General features: G+C 49.8%; 1 protein-coding gene across 4 annotated transcripts; it reads right to left on the reverse strand.

Annotated features, from left to right (window-relative positions):
• Positions 1–40: 40 nt before the first annotated feature.
• Positions 41–11,140, reverse strand: Mks1 (MKS transition zone complex subunit 1). 4 transcript variants are annotated; one of them, XM_052195366.1, is made up of 18 exons: positions 11,041–11,140; positions 10,526–10,635; positions 9,316–9,386; positions 8,750–8,905; positions 7,330–7,427; positions 7,039–7,167; positions 6,705–6,809; positions 6,056–6,173; positions 5,196–5,252; positions 4,194–4,236; positions 3,688–3,753; positions 3,039–3,109; positions 2,642–2,711; positions 2,446–2,553; positions 1,712–1,845; positions 1,195–1,277; positions 1,007–1,104; positions 727–912 (listed from the first exon to the last, which is right to left on the reverse strand). In XM_052195366.1, the coding sequence occupies exons 1-18, from the start codon at positions 11,118–11,120 to the stop codon at positions 824–826; spliced, it is 1,686 nt and encodes a 561-aa protein (XP_052051326.1). In that variant the 5' UTR covers positions 11,121–11,140; the 3' UTR covers positions 727–823. The 4 variants fall into 4 exon arrangements, with proteins under 4 accessions (XP_052051328.1, XP_052051326.1, XP_052051327.1 ...); XM_052195368.1 differs by lacking the exon at positions 1,195–1,277 and having other exon boundaries at positions 41–912; XM_052195369.1 differs by lacking the exons at positions 727–912; positions 1,195–1,277; positions 1,712–1,845.
• Positions 11,141–13,347: the final 2,207 nt, after the last annotated feature.

Here is a 13,347-nt window from a genome sequence, read left to right on the forward strand (position 1 = left end):
TTGGACCTCCAGAGTAGAAAGAGCAAGAGTCCACAAAAGATCAGTTAATATAAATACTTTTTATATGAAAAACAAACCAAAAATACAAATATTATAAAAGACCCCACCCAGCTGGCAGGAAGGACTGAGAACTACCCCAGGTCATATCCTAAAGCCTGCCAGCCCTATACTGTAAGGGGACAGAAACTTAGCCCGGAAGTTGAGGCCTCTTACCCTCATCTTTTCTTGAAAGGAACAGAAGACTGAGCTCTCAAATCAATCTTCCTCATTGGAAGATGCCAACTCCATATTGTTGTTGTTGTTTTGCTTTTGTTTTTTGTTTTGAGACAGGGTCTCATTACATAGCTCTAGTTGTCCCAGAACTCACTAGTAGACCAGGCTCCCTTCAAACTGGAGATATCCTCCCACTTCTGCCTCCTGAGTGCTGGGATTAAAGATATGCACCATTACTCCTGGCTGCCAAACTCCATTTTGGAGCCCTCTGCCACAGAGGCTCTGTGACAAACCAGAAAAGACACTGTATTGAGGACAGGCTAATGCTGGGTTTACCCCAAACAAGTTTCAGACTACACAGCCTGTCTTGTTATGACGCCCATGTTTGATAGCCAAAACATGGACAGGTCATCAGGTGGGGCCCCAGAGGGTCCGGCTTTCCTTCTACTTTGAAGAAATAATAATCCTGCAGAAGGCTATGCAGAGGAGCCCGCTGGAAGGTTCTAGATCATCCAGTTTGGTAGACCAATGTGGTCTCTAGTAAGCAAGACAAAGCGAGAACCCTGGGTGCAGACATCTTTCCCTTGCTCCACAGGCCAGGGCTGCGGAGCTAGGCCAGCGTTCCCGTGGGGCTCACAAGGTCCTGGGGAAGGCTCTCTCGGGCCTCCTGCATGCGGCGCCGAGCTCGACGGAATGCTTCTGTAAGGGTAGGAAATATTGCCACGCAGTCAGCTACTGTGGGGGGGAGAAGAAAGTGGCCCTGGGTGTCCAGGGGAGGGAATGAGGTGCTTACCTAGCACGTTGTGCGTGGAACTCTGCTGGCTGAACCCTTCCAGACGGTCCAGCACGCTCCGCATCTGTTTCCGGAGGGAGCTTGATTCCATAAAAGCCCTGCAGGGAAGCCGAAAACACAGTCAAGGCTGCTCTCCAGCCCTCAGAGACAAGGGGCTCAAGGTTACCTCAGGGCCCAGGGTCACTCACCGGGACTGCTGCAGGCAGTGCAGTCGGAAGGTGACAGTACCGGTTGTCTCAGTGCGGAATCCAAAGCGGCTCAGGCGCTCCCCCTGGGCAGACAGCAGAGACCGAATCAGTTTGTGCAGACTCTAGACCTGAGGCGCTGCGGCCACCCGTATTCCTGTTCTTAGGTAGTGTAGTGTCATTGAGGAACTTTATCATTCAGACAGCAACACAAGGGGGCACCAGGCTCCACACTCACGTGAGAATGAGGAAGAAGCAAGAATGCTTCTTGTAAGTCCACCCTGCACCTGATTACCAAGGCCTTCAGTGGTGGAAAGGAGAGGAGGAAATCTCTAATTACACGGCTCCTCAAGGACCTCCTCGTAGATATCTGTACCTCTAAACTATGGGCAGGCCTGGCGGCATAAGCCACAGGAAGGAAGGGTCTATATACCATGAGTACAATGAACAAAGTGGGGAGGGGCCTCAAACAGGACTATAAGGACTCAGCCTGACTGAGGTCTCCCCAGAGGTGAAGCACCTGGAAGGTTCCTGGTATCCTCACGTAGGATGGGTCCTCCAGCTCCAGAGACCCGCCAATGAAGAACCTCCTTAGCTCTGCCACGAGGCCCAGCTCCATGGGCCTCCACGTGGAGACAGTCAGGGTGTGCGATCCTGTGTAAGGAAGAGGAGAAAGGGGCCGCGTTCCATCCCTGACTTCCCAGCAGTGACCTGGGCTGGTGATGACCTGGCAGAGGTTAGCGTGGTGGGTGACAGTGTCTGCCTGGAGGACAGTAAGACAGAAGTTCTCATCTCAGCTATTCCAGGCATCACTGTGTGCTCTAGACAAGCTGGTCAACCTCTGAGAACCAGCTTCTCTTTTGACCCTAGTAAAACGTAGAAGCAATCAGGACCCTCCACCTCACAGAGGCTGGGAGAAGTGGATGAGATTTACTACAGTGCGTGGCGCACAGCAACGGGAACGTCAATTCATCCAACGCCCCTGGGGCCAGGAGCCCAGGGTTGGTGCAGCAGCTTCTCTCTCGAGGTCTAACCAAGGACTACAGCATGTGGCAGCCCGTCAGGCTGCCGGACTAGGTCAGTTCCAGCTTCACGGTGTCTCTCATGGGAAGGGAGAAATTCCGCAAAGCCACAAGTGATTCTTCCAGTCAGAGCCCCCAGTTCCTAATCATCTCTCCTCCTCAGGAGAGTCTTTGGGAAGTGCTGGTCTTGACAGCACAGAGGGGATCAAAAGGGGCAGGGACAAGAGGTTACCTGGGGTGGCAGGCAGCACCACTGCCCCGTAGCCTTCCACTCGATATCTCTGCCAGAAGTCCAGGGAGAGGACCTTACAATAGAGCACGGGCCACTCCGGGAGGGATTCTGGAATGTAAATGAGGGGTCACAGGGACCTTTGTTCAGAGAGGTCCCTGGCTGTGCATTAGTGAGGCCAAGGACCGAAGCTACTCACCAACCGATTCATCCTCGTGCAGAAAGAAGGCTTCGAATGTGAATGGAAAGGAGAAATAGGCCACCTTGTCCTAGAAAAGAGGAGTGCCATTTTCAACTCGCAGACCCAGGGTGGGCACTGTCTCTTTGGAATGGGTTCTCTGTGTCCAGTAACGAGGTCACCTTCACACAGGGCAAAGAGACACCGTCCGACTGGTAGGAAGCAGCAGGCAGGCAAGGGGACAGGAGAATGTAAGCTGCCGTCAGTCTCTAAGAGACAGAAGAGCCACTCTGGCCCCAACCGTGGCTCCTCCACAGAGAACACGAGGGGGGGAGGGGGCTGACCTGATGAAGCTTCAAATGCCCCCCGGAGCTGCCATTCCCTTCCCGACACCCTGACATCCTGGCACCCTCCGTACCATTCCCAGGGATTTGGTGGCACAGGTCTGGGTTACTCCGGAGAGCTGTTGGAAGGATGGGCTGGACCAGTCTGAAAGCCAAAGAGCAGACTCAGTAAGCTCACTGGAGAGGGCAGGAGGTCACCGGAGAAAACAAAGCCATCAGCAAGGTTCCTTCACACATTCATCCACCCACCCACTCTGTCACACAATGCCAGTCACCATCTTTCGGTGAGTCTGCTGTAGGCTGATATGGTTTTGAGGATGTTAGTGACCCAATTGTCTCTCCTAGCGCTAACATTCTTGTGTGCCTATGGGCAGGGCTAGAGATGCATATGTAATTTAAGCTATGGAATGGGTGCAACCGCCTAGGAACACTAGAGGTAGAAAGTAACACGGGCCAGGAGAAACCTCAGAGGTGCTCAGATTAGGACCGGCAGGAGAGGAAGAATTCACCCAAGAGCCTGGAGAGCCCGCAGAAGCCGAGAGAAATGCTTCGTGAAGGAAAGTGGGCTGTGTCAGATGCTTCAGAGAAGTCAATGCAGTGGAAGGGCGGAGACACCATTAGAACTGGCAATGTGGAGGTGACCTGTGACCTTGAACGGTTTCAGTGGGAGTGGACCGAATGCCCCTAGAACTGTCAGAATAGAAATGTCAGAAAAGCACTTACTAGTAGCCGGCAACTCCACAAAGAAGTGCACATAGAGGTTGTCGTACTCATAGCCTTGGGCTGAAACTTAAGAGAAAGCAGGAGAGAAGTTTAGCTTGGTCCCTTATTACCCTTACCACTCAGTCTAGTCTGTCTGTCTGTCTGTCTGTCTGTCTGTCTCTCTCTCTCTCTCTCTCTCTCTCTCTCTAAGACAGTTTTTCTCTGTGTAGTCCTTGAATTCACTCTGTAGACCCAGTCTGGCCTCAGACTCACAGACATCTACCTGCCTCTGCCTCCCAAGTGCTGGGATTAAGGTTGTTTGTCACCACCACTCAGCTACTCAGTCCAGTCTTGAAGGGCCCAAATGCTCTGCAAATAAAGCCTTTTTGGGGCCCAAAAGGCCCAGTTTCCAGAAAAGACTCATCACTCAGCGTCCTAAAGACCATGTTCAGCCCAAACTAGGCCGAGGTGAGTAGCTACCCATGGCTCCATCAGACTCTAGCCTGGCTCCAAGACAAGACACTTACCTACCTCCCCATTCACAAACAGCCGGAAGGCCCCTGGGGTGATCTACAGCAGAGAGAAATGGGAAGGTGTCAGGTAGAGAGGGAATCAACGTTGCCACACCTGCTCTCCCAACCCCAGCCTTGTCCCCAAATCTGCAGAGCTGACACTGGCTCTCCAAGCTGGGCCACATAGTACACGTTCTCTCCACCCTGACACTTCCCTACAGGACACTCTCCTGTTTCTAAGACCCGCAGAATGGCAGCACGGTATTTAGAGGGCAGGGAGGGGTCACTAGAACCCTCCGGCAGCCAGGTTTGCGTCTCTAATTATTTGTGTCATCTGTCTGGGTTTCTTTTTTAACATGAAAATCTGTTGTTCATGTAGCATAAAACAATACAAGTTAATTTTCTAGAGATGGGGGTGGGGTGAGTAGTTCTATCCTTGTTTGTAAGTCTAGAAATTGAATTCCTGGTGTGCTGGAACACAGAGAGACCTAAATTGACCAGAGCGACTGACCTAAACTGTTTGGGTTTCGTTTTCTAAGATCCAAAAAACATCTGACCAGCAAAACTGACAGCTCTTTGCCTGTCTGAGGTGCCCTGGAACAACGTCCACATGAACGACGAGGAGGGCACTTTTTTTTTTATCTTTATATTGTTTTTTAAATAAATTGTAAATTAATGCATGAATGCATTACCACTGATAAAACTCCCCAAACCACCAAACCCCGGGGAACAAGAAGTCAAAATGCCTGGTATATTCTTCTCCCTGCCCAATACCCAGTTACCGCCACCCACCCAGCGTGTCCCAAGAGAGCGGCCAGCAGAGCCTGGGCTCCTTTTCAGATCCTGTTCTCTGCACGCAAGGGCCCACGTCAATACACAGGGTCAGGAAAGGCTTCTCTGACTCCTCTCCACGCTGCAGAGCTCATCCCGGAGCCGTTTAAGAGAGGCGGACAGATCCTCTCCAGTCAGACACTCGCCCTGACAGCTCCCAGTGCTGCAGGAAGTTGGGCTACCCACCATCTCAAAGTCTGTACCCACGAGGCTGCTGAGGTACTCCTTGTGCCGGCCATAAAGCTGAGGAAACAAAGCAAACCCATCCTCAAAACGCTGCTCAAGCCAGACAGGTTTTAGTTCTGAATGGGAGAAAATCTGAGCAGGGCAAGCACCCAAGCACCCAAGCCACTACCTTTTTTTTTTTTTTTTTTTTTTTTTGGTTTTTCAAGATAGGCTTTCTCTGTGTAACCCTGGCTGTCCTGGAACTCACTCAGCAAACCAGGTTGGCCTGGAACTCAGAGATACGCCTGCCTCTGCCTCCCGAGTGCTGGGATTAAAGGCCAAGCAAGATCCTAACAATTTAATGAGATGTATGTCGGTTAGTTGCAGGGTGCAGGACTGTGCCGCCAGCCGGACATAAGAACTGCAATACCGACACTCATTGCTAAGACAAGCGGACGGTTGTCAAATCAAGGCCAGCCTGGGCTACGTAGGGACTTCCTGCCTAGTCTGAGAGAGTGAGAAAGCCTCAACACATGCCTGCTCAAAGATAACTAAAGTGATACACAGAGGCTCTGAAGTTGGCCAGCCTGGGAACAAACCTGGCTTTCAAGGTAACAAGCTCGATGGCTTGGGTCCGTCCGTCCATAACTTAGGGTTCTGGTTTATAAAGTGGTAACAGTGCTCCCCTCACAGGGTTCTAAGAGCTAAGTGAGATGCTTGTAATAGGGCTGCCACAGAACATGGTCAGCACTCAGTGGCCATGTCGGCTGTATCTCCCGGATGCCGGTGGGCTGCCCTCTCTCTAAGGCAGTCACCCAGACATAGCTTCGGCTCCCACACCAGGGCGCCGTCCTCCAGGACTGGGATTAACTGGTACTTACATCCTTGAATACACGCTGCTCCCGCTCTTCCTCCTCTGGCTGTGCGAGGGAGGACACGTTGTCAATTGTGTATTTCCAAGCAGAACTATGCTCCTGCTTCTCTCCCTCAGCCTCGATTCTGTGAGGTCAAAGCCACAAAAAGGATCATTTCTGATGGTACTGGGTGTGGCCTTCCAGGCCCAAGAATCAGCTACGCTGGTGACAAAGCTCACTTGAGGTCTATGACGGAGAAGATGGTCACACAGACGATAAAGCAGAAAGGGCACCAGATGACAGCTGTGGGATCTGGACCCATTTCCACCCTGAAGACATGGGGACTCTACGACACTCAGCTACTCCGCCCGAGAAAGGGACAGCTTGGGGGTGTTTGGCTGCACAAAGCTGTCCTCTCAGACAAAACCGGGCACAGCAGGCCCTGGCCTGGCTGAGTTCACCTCCCCTTCGCTAGCTTGTCCCCGTACTCTGCAATCCCAGAATCCTCCTCACTCAATGACACAGCTAATGTGAGTCCTTTTGCTGCACATTTTCCGGCTGTTCCCTAAAGGTCCACAGGGCCAGAACAGAGTGTGACCCAGCGCCTGGGAGTTAGATGTTTAGGAGCAGATCAAGGGCTTTCGGGGAAGCTGCTCACACTTCCTCCCATTCCCACCTGTAGGGTCCTTTGATGCCTGTGAAGTCAGGCTTCACCGTGATCACCCCATTGCTGTCCACCTTCAGGATGCAGAGGACATGTTCATGTATCTTATAGCCAAGCCTAGGAAGCAGGACACCAACATCAAGGCTGGGGTCGCCAGGGAAAGAGAGGGGCCGGCGGCCACTTCAGGGACAGGAGAGGGGACGCCTCAGTAAGAATCTTCATGGGGACGCTTTTCTTTTGAGTAAAGCAAAAAAGAGAAAGAAACCGTCCATCCCATGTGGCCGTAACAGGAAGGAGGAGGCGGGGAGGAGGGGGACCAGAGCCAGCGGGGTGAAGGGTCACTTACTTTCCATAGGGCCCCAGGTCAGCCATGATGTACATTGTCTGAAGAGGAGTGTTGATAGCGTGGCTGTTCCTGATGAAGTCTTCCGAGGGTTCCCACGTGACCATCCGAGACTTGAGTTTGCTGCCCTCTCTGGGAAAGACCACAGGTAAGGGTCACTGAGAGAAGTCACGAGAGAACCCCCCCCCCCCCCCACACACACACACACTCCAGTGGATAGGAGGTGTTAGTAGGAACTCCAGGAACATCAGCCCGAGGAGCCGCAGAGACCACCTGACCGCTACTTGTACTCACACCCCTCGCCTGTCCTGGCGCCGCCGCCTCACAGTTGCCATCCGCTCGACCAGAAACGATGGCGTCTCGCTGGCTGAAGTGGTTATTTTCTGACAGAACTGGGGAAAGAGGGCAGCGCTGTGACGGCCATGTGGTCACAGCTCCGTGGAGAGAAACGTCTGGAGGGAAGCCTTCCTTCTGACCCCTCCTCCAAGGTGCAAACCCAACAGGTAGAATCTCACAGGTACCCGTGCTGGGGGAGGGGGAGATGACGCAGTCCAAGGAAGACTCCTACTACGTCTTGGGTTCCCTTAGGAGTCTGGACACAAGTTGTTTATGCTAACAATAACATCAGCCTGCCTTCTCTGAACACATGACAACAAAACTTTGGGTAAGTTTGTCTGGTAAATGCTGATGCTAACTAGGTAGGTGGTCAAGGTGCCAAATAGGACACCAGGTTTTTTGAGGAAGTTCTCACTTGGGTAAGCTAGCATTACCTATATTTTTCTATGCTTTTCCAAAATGGTCTCAATTTTATATGCTGCCGCCTCGCAGCTTTCCTGAAGAAAGCAGTCCAATCTTTCAAAAGACATCCGCTAACACCTGCTCCCAGCAGAGCTCATGGATACAAAAATCAGAAAATACAGGTCTGCCTTCAAGGAACTTATGATCTTCCTGAGAAGACATAAAGTAATGGAAAAAATGCAAAACAAGCCCACAAGTGTTGCAAGATATTGCCTATCCATTCACATTGAGGCAGTGAGAGGCCAGTGATTAGAGGGGAGAGAGGAGGAGGAGCTAAGAGAAGTGAGGGGAGGAGGGGGGGAAGGGAGAGAGGGAGAGAGAGGGGGGGGGAGAGAGAGAGAGAGAGAGAGAGGGAGAGAGGGAGAGAGGGAGGGAGGAGGCTTGGTGGACCAGACAAATGGTGCAGAGAGGGAGGCCCAGATATCCAGATGGCTTCAGACGTATTTCTGGTGTTTTGGAGAGGTTAGAAATATTGAGATAAGATTTTATCATTGTAAATTGGCATTATGTATTTGGGAGTTATATATATATATATATTTGGTTAACTATTTAAGTTTAAGAGTCATGTTCTACCAGATATTTGGAAGTAGTGGGTGCTGGACCAGTTGGGACTTGGTGCAGAGACTTGACTTTGGCTGAATTGTAAATAGACTGTTCTAGACTCTGCCCATCTATGTAATCAATGCCTATGCTATCAGGTCCCACAGGCACTCTGGCAGGCAGAAGAGCACCAGCCACACTACCTGCATCTACCCACTGCAGCCTGGCTGCCAGCAGCTCACAGCAGCTTCTAGAAACATCTGTGTCTCCCTTTACTGGGCTTCCCACTTACCACATACAGCCAGTGAGGCTAGAAAACCAGGGGAGACAAAGAATAAAGTGATGAGAACTCATCCTTCCTTAGAAGGAACAGTACCTCTTCCAAGTCGGTGTATCTATCCGAGTCGGTGTAAGTGAAGATTCGCCGGTTTTTCCTGCCGCCGGAATTCTCCAGCTTCAGGATCTCCTGGCGGTACTGATGATCCAATGGGCTCTGACATGCGGATTCGTTTTGGTACAGGTCAACTTCAAACTGAGGTCACCATAAAGAAACAGATCAGCTTGGGACTACCTCAAACTTTGGTTCCTGCAGCTATTGAACCAAATCACTTCTAATGCTGGCTGACACGTTTTCAAAAACGACTGTCACTTTGTTTAAATAATGAAGGGCAGGGGATTCTAAGAATATTCGAGTTATAAAGATCCAAGCTGATGTTCTAATCCAATCCTATTGCTAGAGATGCTAAAGAGTCCTGTGATGGGAACGGCCTTACCCAGAATGTTAAACTGAGCAGCAGCAGCTGTTATCTTGTGATGGCTACACAAACATAACAGGAGAAAGTATAAGCAGCCACAACCTTTCCTGGTAATCAGTTTGGCAGCATGAGTCAGGTGGGAGTCAGGTAGGCGGAGGCAGACAGTAGACAAGTAATGCTGGCTCACCTGGCTAAAGAGCTTTTCCTGCCATCCAATTATAACCTCTTCCTCCTCTTCTTCGTCAGGGCGGTGTCCACCTCCAAACACAACAGAATGAGTCAGACCAGCAGCATTTCTTCCTCTGTGGCTGATTATAACCAGCGTTCCTATTCTTGTTTCATTTGGGTTTTTAAATATGTTATTGTTGTTTACAAGTGTCTCATTCTACAACCCAGTCTGGCCTCAAATTCCAGATCCTCCAGCCTCAGCAGAAAAATGTGGACATTGCATGTGTATACCACCACGTCTGTCTTCAAAGTCCCTATTCACATGGACCACAAACCCCACTGGAATTCAGTGACTCATTACACGCTCACTCTAGACATAGAATGCAGGTGGTGAGCATACTTTGCTTAATACTAGAAGCAAGATCAGGGCCTGAGGTGTCCTAGTCATTACTCTGATTTGAATAAAAGGCAGCTCTGCCTTTCAGGAAATATTATCTAGTCCAGTATAAGGAACTAAGGCTGAAGGGCCAGCCCTTCCTCAACCCTGGCTGAATTTGCTAGACAAGGACCCTGACGTTTTTCTGAAGCCACTGAATCATCCATAGACACAGGAGGCATACTTTGTGATCCACAAGGCCACACTTTTTGCCTAAGAATAGTTCTGAGTAGAGAGAGGAATAACAAAAGCATGAAAAATTATTGGCCGAACATGAGGATCTTGTCCTTTTGGCTTTCAAGGCAAGGGGGAAAATCATATTTTCATGCAAACTCCTGTTTTAAAATTGTTTTTTAAGTGTATTTATACATACATTTGAAGTTTGGAACATATTTCTCTTGGAGGCCCTTCCCCCATGCCCTACCCCCCCCCCCCCCACAGTCCTCCACCCCCTGTCAAAGTCACAACTGGCCCAAGATAGCTCAAGCCCCAGGACTCATCCGGTAAACAGAGATAAATGAAGTGGTTCGCAAAGGTTATCCCCTGAATTTCACTCTTGCACTGTAGCATGGGTGTGCACACACACAAAGGTAAATTACAATGTAAAACAAACAAACAAACAAACAAACAAAAAAACGATTGCCCGGGTTCAAATGCTTCCAAGTTCCCCAGCTATGTGACACTGGGCAACAAACTCAACCTCTCTGAGCCTTCTGTTCCTCCTCTGTACCTCTACTGCCCCGCACCCTTGCCTCAGTCCTCAGGTGGATGTATCGTCACCACAAACACCCACTAGGAGCTTGAGAAGACCTAAAAGTGGCCAAGTCTATGAGGTCCTTCCCCATCTGGGCAGCAGGCTGGTAATGAAGGAAGTTGCTTGATGTGATTCTTTGCAGATGAACTCTGTCAAGACAAGAAAAGCCCCAAATATGCGTGTCAAAGACACACAGCAAGGAGATACACACAGCAAGGGTGGGGGAAAGGAATCACAGAGGCAGAGATGCCAAGGCGGCTGCGAGGAAGAGGTGGGTAGGGGCGTCTGCTGGAGACGTTAGTGGCCCGAGGGGTTTGAAAGTGGCGAGAACTTGAAGGGATTTGGGTAGGAGTGAGTCTGGAAGGTGTGCTTGGAAGCTTTCAGTAGGAAAAGATCCTGATAACGAGACGCGCACGCATAGATGGCAGAGGAAGTAGTTGGGATTGTAAGCGGAAGTAGGGGCCTCTGAGCATCCAAAAGCTTAGGGTGGAATAAAGTTAGGGAGCCTCGGAGCATAAAGTTAGGGGGCCCTGGAGCTGGGGTCGAGTGACTACCGGAGGCGCAGGTTGCGCACGGGGTCCCGGGAGCGATACACGGCCTCGCCGGTGTCAGTGCTCCAGACCGCTTCCGCCATGACAGCTGCTTCGCGCTGCGACTGCGCCGGAAAGCGCGGTGCCCCGTTCCCCCAGCAACGGGGACGCTGGTTTCTTAGACTAGGGAGGCGCTGCGCACGCAGTTCTCCAAGGCAGCGGGAGCCAGTCCCTGGCCTGCCAGCGGGACCCTCAGCTGTCCCGTGTGAATAAAGCTCACCTACACCCAGGTGAAATCTGGTGCACCGCACAAATGAGGAAACCGCCACCACCCATTTTATTTAGGTGCAAAAATGGTGATGGCGGCCAGAACCAGGTGTACTGAGTCCTTGCTTTCTGACCAAGCACTGCCTGGAGAAATGCCTTAGTGGTTAAGAGGTTAGCAACTAGGCTTCCAGAGGAACTAGTGTGCCCAGATGGCCATTCACACCTGTCTATAACTCCAGTTCCAGAGGGTCAGACACCTTGCTGCCTTACAGTGCACATGTGGTGCGCAGGCACATGTTTAGCCAAAACACCATTACGCATAAAATAAATTAAAAAAAATTTTTTTTAAAGAAAGAAAACTCAGGCCTAAACAGTTGGTGGATATGATTGAAAGGACATGCTAACAAAAAAAAAAATAAGAAAACATATTCTTGGAAGAAAAAAAGAAAACAAAACAAAAAAACCTGTGGGGCAGGTATATTAGCAGTTTTGTTGGTATGCACTGGGCCAGAGAAAGAAGAAACAAGGAAGACAGCAGTAAAAACAAGGAAGCCATCAGAAAGGAAGGAGAGGGTGTTTTCCCCGGGGCAGGCTGGTTCTGTGCCAGTTAAGATTCTGAGCCAGCTGCTGATAAACCACCAAAGTGACATTCAGAAGTCATGGTTCACTGGTGCATCCAAGGAAAGATGGTATAAATTTAATTCCGGCAGTTTGGCAATATCAATATTGGCAATTAGCATTTGACAGTTACTACTCATTCAGCTGAATACGCAATTGTTACCTGGACTGAGAAGTTTCATGGCCATTTGATTATAGGGCAGAGAAGTCCTGGGCACCTTGGCTATTCGCTGGGTACACTAAGAACTCACCACAAACAGCACCTGCTCATTTAGGATCTCAAACAGTTTGTTCTTACTGCCTGTAACCATCCCTAAAACCTCTCCAAGAGGTAGCTTATTCCTATTTAAAAGATGAAGTTACACAGGGCCAGTAATTAAATAGGGGGCTTATTAATGAGTGTTGAAGTGGTAAGAACAGATTCCAACCTGATCTGGCTTTTGTGGCCTCAAACATACAACTTACAATTAAGGGATGATTTTTTTATTTTTGTTTTTTTTCGAGACAGGGTTTCTCTGTGTAGCCCTGGCTGTCCTGGAACTCACTCTGTAGACCAGGCTGGCCTTGAACTCAGAAATCTGCCTGCCTCAGCCTCCCAGAGTGCTGGGATTACAGGCGTGCGCCACCACCGCCCGGCTTAAGGGATAATTTCTATAGACTGAAACCATGGAGATTAAAAAGAAAGTCACTTCAATTTTTTTTTTTAAAGAAAAATGAGAATATCCAGGGTGTGGTGATTTATTTATGTTTGGATTGCCAGCACTGGAGACATAAATGGAAGAATTTTAAGTTTAAGACCTCATTTTAAACAAAAGAAAAACAAACGATTAAAAAAACAAAACAAAACAAAACAAAACAAAAACCAACCAAGAGCTGTAGAAATGGTGCAGTGGGTGAAGGCCTTTGTCACTAAGCGTGATAACCTGAATTTGATCCTTGGAACAAGAAAACTTACTTCACAGAGTTGTCCTCTGACATCCACACTTTGTGGCACATGTGCCCACCCACACCATCACCACCACTAATAATCATAGAAAAATTAAGCTTTTTTTTTTCCTGTGGAACCTCCCAGGCCATTGACTGTGTCACGGTGAGGCTGAATATGTCCTTCTTAGCCACAGGCTGTGAGATACACATCAGAACGGACAATGCACATAAACTTCCGGTGTTCTGGGGCAGGTGCATGGTCGCAGAAGTATCAGGGTGAAGACTGGAAGGATTATGGGTCCAGAAACAGTAATGCAATTGATGAACAAGGTTTGCCCACGAAACGAGGCATCTTGACCCATGGCCGGGTGCGCCTGCTGTTAAGGGGCATTCTTATTATAGACCCAGGAGCACTGGAGAGAGGACACGCACGTCTGTTTGCAGACGCATGGTGGATGCCAGTCTGAGTTATTAGTTATTGGTGGGGGAAGAGAGAACAGCATTCCTGGACTAACAGAC

Source organism: Apodemus sylvaticus, chromosome 10 (genome assembly GCF_947179515.1).
Source record: "Apodemus sylvaticus chromosome 10, mApoSyl1.1, whole genome shotgun sequence".
NCBI lineage: Eukaryota > Metazoa > Chordata > Mammalia > Rodentia > Muridae > Apodemus > Apodemus sylvaticus.